The sequence below is a fragment of the Octodon degus genome, unplaced genomic scaffold, assembly GCF_000260255.1.
Source record: "Octodon degus isolate 3935 unplaced genomic scaffold, OctDeg1.0 scaffold00130, whole genome shotgun sequence".
In the NCBI taxonomy this organism is placed as follows: Eukaryota; Metazoa; Chordata; class Mammalia; order Rodentia; family Octodontidae; genus Octodon; species Octodon degus.
Window position 1 is genome coordinate 95,326 of NW_004524706.1, and position 11,146 is coordinate 106,471.

An 11,146-nucleotide genomic window follows, 5' to 3' on the forward strand; every position below is an offset into this window, starting at 1 on the left:
TTTTTTTAATTAATTTATTTATTTTGTGTGTGTGTGGCCAGCTCAGCCCACCAGGGGGCGGGGCTGGCTGGCATGTGGTGCTGGGGGATTGAACCGCGGTCCCTGTGCTTTGTTTAGCTTAGCTTGTTCTAAGTAGGTGCTTTAGACCACTGAGCCATCTCACCAGCCCCGAAATAAGTAACTTTTTAAAAGCTAGAGCCAGGTATGGTGCCACACACCTGTAATCCCAGCCCTTGGAAGGCTGAGGCAGGAGGACCATTGTGAGTCCAAGATCAGCCTGGATTCCAAATAAGCTCCAGGCCCACCTGAACTGCATAGTGAGAGCCTGTCTCAAAAAGAAAGAAAGGATCTGGTGAGATAGCTCAGCAGACTAAGTGCCTGCATAGGCAAGCTCAGGGATCGCAGCATGATCCCCGGCACCACATGCTACACTAGTCCCACTGGCTGGCCACCAAGACCAGGCATGGTGGCGCATACCTATAATCCCAGTGCTGGGGATGCTGAAAACAGGAGGATCACTATGAGTCTGAGCTGCATAGTGAGCCCTGTACCAAATACCGAAAAAAGAAAAAAGAAAAGAGAAAGGAAAAAAAAAATAATCTGTACTTTTTCCAGCACTGGGAGGCTGAGGCAGGAGGATTGCTATGAGTTTGAGGCCAGCCCATGATATACAATGAATTCAAAGAACAAAAAAAGGTATATTTCTGTAATGAGATTTATTTCATAAAACATGAATTTAAATGAAAATAATGTTGAATACATTTAACAGTCAAGGTAATAGAGTGCTGAGGGTCAAAATGCATGATTTTTCCTAATCTGTATCTGTGGGTATTTGTATTACTAAAATGTGTTTTGTTTTGTTTTTGTGCTACAGGAAATTGAACCAAGAATGTTCACACTGAGCTACATTCCCAGCCCTTTTTAATTTTTTTATTTTGAGGCAGATCTCAGTAAGTCCATAAAATGCCCAGGCTGAGCCTGAATTTGTCATCCATCTCAGCCTCCCTTCCAGCGTGCTGGAATTACAGGCACACAACACCATGGCACAACTTTGTTAAATGTTTAAAATCTTTTTTAAGTGGTTCACTTTCTAAGATAATGTATTTTCACTTTTTTTTTTGTGGAACCCGGGGATTGAACTCATGCCCTTGCGCTTGCCAAGGAAGCGCTTATTCCACTGAGCCATCTCCCCCGGCCCTGTATTTTCACTTTAAATCAATTTTTTTTCTGTGTTTCACTCAGTAGGAGTACATTACCATAAATATATTTTCTCCTATATTGCTGAGGATAAACCTATGGCTGTTTTGTGTTTTGTTTTTTTTTTTTAAACCTATGACTGTTTGCCATGCTAATTTTTTTTAACTTAATCTTGTTGCCATACTGAAAGATTGAACCCAACCTTGAAGGGTGCTCTCCCACTGAGCTACTTCCTTAGCATTTTTTTTTTTTTTTTTTTGGAGACAGGATCTCACTAATTGCCCAGATGGGACACACCTGTAACATGAGCTCTTGGGAGGCAAGTCACGAGTTTGAGGTCAAAGAAAAGTTTAAATGTACCAAAGTGTGTGTGTGGACTAGACTTCTGCTCTTTTGTCATTGAATTTCCTCAACGATATAGTATAGAGGTTGATTTAAAGTATATATGAAATTATGCAAATACTGCCACATTTTATATAAGAGCCTGAGCAACTGGAATTTGGTTATCTGGTTTGGGGAGGCGGGTTTGCCTTGGAACCAGTCTCTGGCTCACACTGAGAGATGATTGTTTAACCTCCATTTGCCTGTTGTCCAGTCCCAGCAACATTCAGCTCATAACCAATCTTGTTTACTGATCATCCCTCTCTTAAGTAATTTCAAGCCAATCTCAAATGTCCTGTGTATTTTTGGTTTGGTTTTATTTTTGAGGCAGGGTCTTGCTAGCACAGGGTGGTTTTGAACTTACTTTGTATCCTAGGCTGGCCTCCAACTCATGATGATCCTCCAGCTTCAGCCTCCCAAGTGCTGGGATTAGAGGTGTGCATAAACGTGCCCGCCCATCATATGTCTTCACCTGTAAATGTTTTAGACTATCTCCCTAAAATAAAGGCTTTTTTTTTGAGGGGGAGCTGCTCAGGATGCCTTCAGGGCAGGTTTGGTTTGGCTTGAAGATGAGGGGATCAAACCACAGCATCCTGAGCCTAACTGCTTTGTTTCAGTAGGCACTTAAACACCTGAGCTAATGGGCAGGCCCCCTAAAAGAAAGGCTTAAAAGATACTACAGTACCATTTTCATACCTACACAAATGGAACAATAATTGCTTAACATCCTAAATAGCTAACAGGGATTCACATTTCCCTGTTTATCATATAAATTCTGTGTGTGTGTGTGTGTGTGTGTGTGTGTGTGTGTGTTAGTTCCTGGGGATCAAACCCAGGGCCTTACATATGCTAGGGAAGCATTCTATCAGCAAAACTATCTCCCCAACTTTTTGTTTATTTTGAGAGGATTTTGCTGAGTTTTTCTTGAACTGCACATCTTGTCTCAGCTACCCAAGTGGCATATGGTGGTACAAATACACACCACCATGCCCAACCTTTTTTTTTTTTTAATTTTTTTTATATAGTACTAAGTATCTAAGATCCCTCTCTTGCCAAGCATGCGCTCTACCACTGAACTATACTTCCAACCCCAAAATAATTTTTTTGTTTTTTAAGACAGGGTTTCACGGTGCAGTTCAGGGTAGCCTTGTGCTTACTTTTGTAGCCCCAGGCTGGTCTCAAACTCAGTGATCCTACGACTCAGCCTCTGGAGTGCTGGGTATACAGGTGTGCACCACCACACTTAGTACAAACTAAAATTTAAGGGCTTCTGCCAAGAACAACAACAAAAGTATTAAAAATATATGAGGCCAGCTTGGTGGCACATGCCTGTAATCTCAGCACTCAGGAGGATGAAGCAGGAGGAATGCTTTGAGTTCAAAGCCAACCTGGGCTACATAGTGAGTTTAAGACCAGCTTGAACTACTTAACAAGACACTTGACTCAAAAAAAATAAATTTTAAAAAAATATGAAAAATAGGGGCTGGTGAGATAGCTCAGCGGACTAAGGCACCTGCTTCTGTAAGCTTAGGCAGGCACAGGGTACTGCGGTTTGATCCCTGGCACCACATGCCACGCCAGCCCCACCCTTAGGAAGTGTTGAACTGCCCCCCAAAAATATATATATGAAAAATAAAGATAAGGATATAAAAGCATGTAAATAAAGTGTGTTGTTTACAAGTTTGGATATTAATTGCTTTTACTTTTACATCCTGTCTAGAGTGTTTAACATTCTGACCCTTAAAGACTAATAACTCTAGTATGTTCAGTGAAAAGATAAGTATGAGCGGGGAATCTGGCACATGCCTATGATTCTAGCACTCAAAGAGGCCGAGGCAGAAGGATGGGGAAGGATGAGGCAGAAGCCCAGCCTGGAGAAATTACCCACTTAGTAAAGACCACCTCACCTCAACATTTTAAAAGAGGGCTATGAGGGCCAGCAAGAGAGCTCAACGAGGCAAGCTCAGAGACTGGGGTTCAATCCCCAGTACCACATGCCGCAGTGGTCCTGTCCTTGGGGCGTGCTGAGCCGGCAACAGAGGCCAGGCATGGTGGCACATGCCTGTAATCCCAGCAGCTGGGGAGGCTGAAAACAGGGGGATCACTACAAGTCTAAGTTGCATAGTGAGACTGTGTACCAAAAAATAATAATTAAAAGAAGGCTAGGTAGTTCAATGATAGAATGTCTCTTGGTTCAATCCCTAGTACTCCACCAGAAATAAAAACGTGCTGGGGAGGTAGCTTGGTGCAGAGCCCCTAGGTTCTTCTCCTTGGGGTGGGGGTGGGGAGTCTGAATTTACTCAGACATTGTAAATATATCAAATACTGAAGTTACCAGTCCAACTAGTAACTAGGGTTACATTAACAATGTAGTCCTAAAGAATTTCTTTCTCCTTTTCTTTACTTAAGATTATATTCACCAACTCCTCTTGGATTCTTTGTGCTAATAGACATTGTTGTTCTGAGGTCTCCAGTGATTTGCTCCCACTGTCTGTGACAGATGATCTTCCCAGGATGCAGTTCAAGTGCCCGTACTGCACACACGTGGTGAAGCGGAAGGCTGACCTTAAGCGCCACCTGCGCTGCCACACCGGAGAAAGGCCCTATCCGTGTCAAGCTTGTGGGAAACGGTTCAGCAGGCTGGACCATCTTAGTAGCCATTTCCGAACAGTATGTATTTGATTTTTTTCATCATTTTACTTATTGAGAAATATGTATGGTTTTCTGTTTTAAGATAATCAAATTTACAGAGGGAAGTGTTTTCACGTAAGTCTACCACGAGTCCTTATATTTAATGTTTTTACTTTGTAGGTGTTCACAATTTAGTATACAGAAAACTTTTTGCAGGGGGTATCAGGAATCAAACTCAGGACCTTGTGCTAGCCAAGTAGGCACTTATGCCACTGAGCTTTATCTCCAGCAGCCCTAATTTATACATATATACAGAGACAGTGGTTTTGATTTTCCTTTGATACCTAGAAATAAGAGGTATTCTTTTGGTGCTGAGTAGTTTCTTGTCATTTAATTCCCATCAAATCTAATCTTTGTGTTTGGTCTATGGTGCTGGGGATTGAACACCAGTTCATGTATTCGAGGCAAGTATGCTACCTTTGAACCATATCCCAGCTTTTTCAAACTTTTATTTTAGGGTTTTACTATGTTGCTCAGGCTGCTTAAACTTGCAGTCCTCCTGTCTAGCCTCCTGGTTATATGTGTGTGTCACCATGCCTGCCACAAATGCACAATGGTTGTTTGTTTGTTTGTTTGTCTTTGACTTTTTGAAACAGGATTTTGCGATGCAGTTCAGGCTGGCCTTGAACTCACTTTGTAGCCCAGGCTGGCCTCAAACTGTGGACAGTCCTCCTGCCTCAACCTCCTGAGTGCTGTGATTACAGGCATGTGCCACCACACCAGCCAAAATATTTCTATATGTTGGTCTGTTCCACACCAAAGAGAATGCAAGCTGTATAAATGTCTTATGTATCCAGGTTGGAATCACTATTTTAGATATTCAGCACCTACTAGGGGTTGCCGACTGAATCTTGTGGGACAGGATCTAGTGTGGTTGTTGCCCTCCAACCGCTTTCCACTACATTTGCTTTCTAGTCTCTGCTCATTCTTTTGCAGCTCCTCAAGGGAAAGAGGCAGGTGAACCACAGAGCTGCTCCCAGTCTCCCTGGCCAGGTTGGCTGTCAGCAGTCACAGTCATTTCAGGGAATCTGTTTTTTAATGTGCTGGTAGTTTAATAAAATAGTGACATTGGAATTGTTCTGCTGCCGTGTGTTGGCATATGCCTGTAATCCTAGCTCTTGCGAGCCTGAAATAGGAGGATCGTTGAGAGTTGGAGGCTAGCCTGGGCTATGTAGAGAGTTCAAGGCCAGCCTGAGCTACGTAGTGAAACCCTGTCTCAAAAAAAGAAATAAATGAGAAACAACAAAAAGGAATTGTTCAACTGTTCATCATGCAGCAAAATTTTTTTGTAAAATTTGTGTTCTGTTACCTGTATTTCATGCATGCTAGGCAAGCGCTCTACCACTTATAGGCATTCTTTGTAATTCATTGGACAGTGTGTCACTTAAGGTGATACCTTCATGCACTGCTTTCTGTTTATTCACCAGTGGTACATATTGAGCATTTACTGTGTGGCAGATGTTAGGTACAACAGTGAGAAAAAGGAGAGATAGCTCTGCCTTCATTAATTTAATAAAGCTATTATTTTTAAAAATTAGAAACTTTTATATATCTTTAATAAATACTATATTTTATCAAAAAGGATAAAAACCTTTATCATTTTAAAACAATAAATATGTATGGCTAAAAATAGAAAATAGCCAGACATGGTGTACACATCTGTAATGCGGGTACCCAAGAGTTTGAGGCGGGCTGGCCAGATAGCTCAGTGGTCTAAAGTGCCTGCTTAGGCAGGTGTAGGCAAAGCACAGGATCGTGGTTTGATCCCCAGCACCACATGCCATGCCAGCCCTGCCCCCAGGGAGGGCTGAGCCTGTCGCCAAAAAAAAGAAGAAAAAGTTTGAGACGAAGTGCAAATAATTTTCTTTTATTTTTGCAAGTAATTTCTGTTTTTCTTTTTTTTTTTCTTCAAATGTATTTAGTACAGGGTCTCACTACACAGATCAGACTCACAGTGATCCCTTCCATTTTCAACCTCCCAAGCACTGGGATTACCAGCACGCCACCACACCCAGTCTTGCAAGAAATTTCTAAGAGGCTTAAAATGTTTATGTGTAGAGGCATACCTGCACAAAAAGCATAAACTGGTTGTTGTTTTGCTTTTTTCTTATTTTTCTATTGTTGGCATTTTCTATACAAATAATAGAGCAAACAGCTGCATAGTTATAGAATTATATATTAATGGCAAGTTTTTTTGAAAACCGGAAAGTACCTAAAAGAGAAACATTTAAAAAAAAAAAAAAAGGCTGGCCAGATAGCTCAGCAGATTAATAAAACACTTGCTGGGGTGGGGAATTAGATCTTTGGAAGCCCCGCCCCTGGGGCACACTCAGATGACCATTGAGACTGGGTGTAGTGGCCCATGCCTGTAATCCCAGCACTTGGGAGGCTGAAAACAGGAGAATCACTATGAACCTGAACTGTGTAATGAGACTCTGTAGGCCCTGTACTAAATACATTTTTTAAAAAAGTTCCAGTGTGCACTGCCACACCTGGCTGGAGGTATTATTTTTTTCTGTACTATATCAGTGGATAGAGCTAGATGATATCAACATGAAAAATGATATCAACATGAAAAATATCAACATGAAATATATATATTTTAATTTTAACATGTTTCACTTGTTTGACTTTAGAATTAGAATTAGAATTAGAGTGATGGGCAAAAATTTCTGTCAAAACTTTATAAGAAGGGGCCTGGCCCTAGCTCAGTTCTTTAAGTGGCTGCTTCCACAAAGCTGTCAGCCTCAGGTTGCTGTAGTTCGATCCCCACAACACTCCAGCCAGCCAACAGTGCCCTGAAGGCATTCGAGGAGAAAAAAAAAAAAAAAATCCTTAAAACTTTATAAGAAAAACAGGTATTAGGGGCGGGGGAGATGGCTCAATGGAATAAGCGCTTCCCTGCAAGCTCAAGGGTCTGAGTTCATTCCCCGGTTCCACCAAAAAAAAAAAAAAGTGCAGATAGTCCAGAAAAACAGGTATTTCCTTTCTGCTGCAGTCTTCAGCGTTCTCTGGGGCTTTTCAGAGGAACGGAGACAAGACATATTAGGGACAAAAGCACAGTAGAAAATGGTAGCGGCAACCCCCCTAAAACAAACAAACCCACAAAAACAAATTCCCTGGATCCATCCATGGTTGCAATGGGCTCACCTCTCGTCTTTCCAGTTTTGTTAACCATTAATAAGTAAAAGCCAGGGGCTGGTGAGATGGCTTAGTGGTCTAAAGCACCTACTTAGAACAAGCTTAGCACAGGGACTGCATTTCAATCCCCCAGCACCACATGCTAGCCAGCCCCGCCCCCAGGTGGGCTGAGCTGGCCACACACACACACACACACACAATAAATAAAAAATAAACTTAAAAAAAAAAAAAAGTAAAAGCCAAAATAAATAAACAGAAACCAGGTGCTATATGTGATGTTCAAAATATCTTGAGCTGGGCATGGTGGTTCACTCCTATAATCTCAGCACTCATGAGGCTGAGGCAGGAGGATCATTGCAGGTTTGAGGCCAGACTGGACTATAAAGTGAGTTGAAGGCCAACCTGAAGTGCATAGTTTAATCCTGTCTCAAAAGGCAAAAAAAATCTCCAGAAAGTAAGAATTCATTTAAATTGTATTTACTGATTAATATGTCAACAGCTAAGTAGAATAATTCTTCTGAATAGTGTTTCATACATTTTCTTAAATATTATACCAGACTATATTAGTTTTCTGAGATGTTTCTGCTATGTTTTGTGACCTGCTTCTATACTGTCCTATTTTATCTAAGTGAATATTCCATAAACTTTAACCTAGCAATATGTAATTATATTTTTTTAGATTAGGTCCCATAATCTATCACTCTAACAGCTATTGAACCAAGTTGGTTATTACTAACTGTGACAATATATATTACAACTTCTTAACCAAAAAGTTCACATCTATTAACTCCTTTGTTCCTTCCATCAAGTCTGTGGAGCAGTATTCCATTAGTGATAGGGGAGCAGGCAAAGAGAGTAATAGGCTAATGTGTAAAAGGACCACCATATAGGACCAGGAATATAGCTCAGTGGCACAAGCACCTTCCTGGCAAGCACAAGGTCCTGAGTTTGATTCCCTGAGAGAGAGAGAGAGAGACAGACAGACAGACAGACAGACAGACAGACAGAGCAAGAGCACAAGCAAGCGAGCTATACAATTTGTTATCCCAGGGTTCATTTGGATGGTCAACTTGCTGCTGTTCTGGATGGTGCTCCTGTCATACCAGTTAAATATTTTAGCCATCACCTTGAAAGCAAGATTATAGTGTTTAAAATTACTTGCTCTAAGATACGTAGTAGTAAATGGCAAAGATAGTGAGTGGCAAAACCAGGACTAGAACTCAAGCCTTCCAATTTCCAGTGTGGTTCTTCCTAGCATTTTTTTTATTAATTAAAAATTAACGCATATGAAACCAAAGAGGGCTGGGGATATAGCTCAGCTGTATAAGTGCCTGCCTAGCAAGCACAGACTTCCAAGTTCAATCTCTGGTACCACAAAAAAGTTTTTGTCCACAAAAAAAGTTGTCTAATTTCTCAGTAAAATTAGACAACAGTCCTTAGAATGGTATATGACATCTAGTCAATGTTTGCAGTTATTATTCTGGGAAAGTATCCCTTTGTTACCTCAGATATTAAAGTATTACTGGATTAAGGGATACATAAAATTGTAGCCATTAATATAATTATTATTATTATTTTTTTTTTTTGCGGAACCAGGGATTGAACTCAGACCCTTGCGCTTGCCAGGGAAGCGCTTATTCCACTGAGCCATCTCCCCGGCCCCTAGCCATTATTTACAGAAGGGTAACATTTACTATTTCTGGGGTGGCAATTCGCCACCAAAGCCTATGATTTTTTTTCTCTAATAATGTAATAATACTTTCAGGGTCTTTTGTTGTTGTTGTTGGTACTGGGAGTCGAACTCAGGGCCTTGCACTTGCCAGGCAAGTGCTGCACTGCTGAGCTACACTGTGGGCCCAGTAATTTGAGTTTAATGCATGGCTCTGAACATCTTAAGTTTAAGAACTGATACCTAAGATATCCAACTGTCCTGCTGTTGAAAAATTACGTTTTACCACTATTAAATCTCTACGCAGATTCACCAGGCATGCAAACTGATCTGCAGAAAATGCAAACGCCATGTGACTGACTTAACAGGGCAAGTGGTACAGGAAGGAACCAGGCGCTACAGACTGTGCAATGAGTGCCTTGCTGAGGTTGGCGTAGACAGCCTCCCCATTGATCTGGAAGCCGAGCAGCATCTCATGTCCCCCGCAGACGGAGACAAGGACTCTCGGTGGCACTTGAGTGAAGATGAGAATAGATCCTATGTGGAGATTGTGGAGGACGGGTCTGCCGACCTCGTCATACAACAGGTTGACGATAGTGAAGAAGAAGAAGAAAAGGAAATGAAGCCCAACATTAGGTAGCTGGATGTGCCGACAGCGCTGGCGTGGCTGCGGTTTATAATGACTTCCTGTATTTCTCTTTCCGTGGTCAAAGTTTGGTGGACAGATGTATCCTACTGACTTAAAACCTGAGCTATGTACCTTGCATGCTTTCTGCGCAGGCCATTGTACCCATTTTGAACGTGGTCGCCCTAATGTCTGTTGCTGCAGTGGAGAGGCATGGCTTGCGCTGGCACGATGACGAACACTTATCCTCTTACTTTGTTGCAGAGACACCCTTTTCCTTTTAATATCAAAAGATCTACTTAGCAAACATTTTTCATAGAAAATATTTTAAATAAATTGATCACAACCAAACTTTACGTAAGGTAATTTTAAGGTGTTTCAAAACTACATACCCAGGGGCCGGGAAGATGGCTCAGTAGAATAAGTGCTTGCCTGGCAAGTGCAAGGGACTGAGTTCAATCCCTGGTTTCACCAAAAAAAAGACAAACACAAAACTATGTACCCTACCAATACTGAATTTCACTGGAAACCAGGTAAGAGCACATTTAAAGGTCAGGCAACTCACCTGCCTGAAATAGTAAATCTTTCTATTAATATATTAATTTCAGATCTGAAAAAACTATCATTATTCTCATATACTAAATGGTTTAGGATTATGGCTGAAGACTAAAATAATTGAAATTGTTGCTATTGGAAATTTTTGTCAATAATTATTGAAGGCTGGGAATATAGCTCAGTAGCAGAGCCTGCCTGGTAAGTATGAGGTGGTGAGTTCGATTCCCAGTACCCCCCCCAAAATTTTTTGAGACAGCATCTCACTATATAACTAAGGTTAGCTTTATTTATTTACTTTATTTATTTTTTTCTTTTTTTAGGTTAGCTTTAATTAAACTCACTAGTATAACCCAGGCTGGCCTTAAAGTCAAAGTGATCCTTCTGCTTCAGCCTCCCAAGTGCTAGGGTTACAGGCAGCAAAATTATTCTTCGTACTGTAAAAAAAAAAAAATTAAAAGGTTGACCACAGAATGTGTGTAGACTTTTTTCTGGTTGGTATTTGACATGAAGTCTACAACTACGGTACCTTTGAGCTACATCCCCATGCCATTTTTATTTTTTATTTTGAGATAGTCTCATTAACTTGTTAAATTTCCAGGCTGTGTTCCAGTTTGTGACCCTCCTGCCTCAGCCTATCAGAGTGCTGGGATTATAGGTATGAGACACCATTCCTGGCTCAGACATCATTTTTTTTTTAAAACAGAAAAGGTATACTGTATTGGCTAAAAGTCCAGGAAGTGTACAAAGAGGACCTGTCAATTTAGTCGTCTTCCTCTTTAAAAGAAAAAGGTGGGGGGAGGGCTGAGGAGATGGCTCAGTGGAATAAGCGCTTCCCTGGCAAGCTCAAGGGCCTGAGTTCGATCCCCGGTTCCACCAAAAAAAAAAAA

At 41.2% G+C, this 11,146-nt stretch overlaps 1 protein-coding gene across 5 annotated transcripts in view; it reads left to right on the forward strand.

Moving 5' to 3' along the window:
- The window catches only part of Zbtb8a (zinc finger and BTB domain containing 8A), a 54,422-nt gene extending 44,270 nt beyond the window's left edge, over positions 1–10,152 (forward strand). For all 5 annotated transcript variants that reach the window (XM_023701067.1, XM_023701069.1, XM_023701068.1 and 2 more), the window contains 2 exons: positions 4,079–4,248; positions 9,387–10,152. In XM_023701067.1, coding sequence (XP_023556835.1) covers positions 4,079–4,248; positions 9,387–9,719 — 503 coding nt within the window. In that variant the 3' untranslated portion in view covers positions 9,720–10,152. The remainder of the gene's footprint in view (positions 1–4,078; positions 4,249–9,386) is intronic.
- The last annotated feature ends 994 nt before the right edge of the window (positions 10,153–11,146 follow it).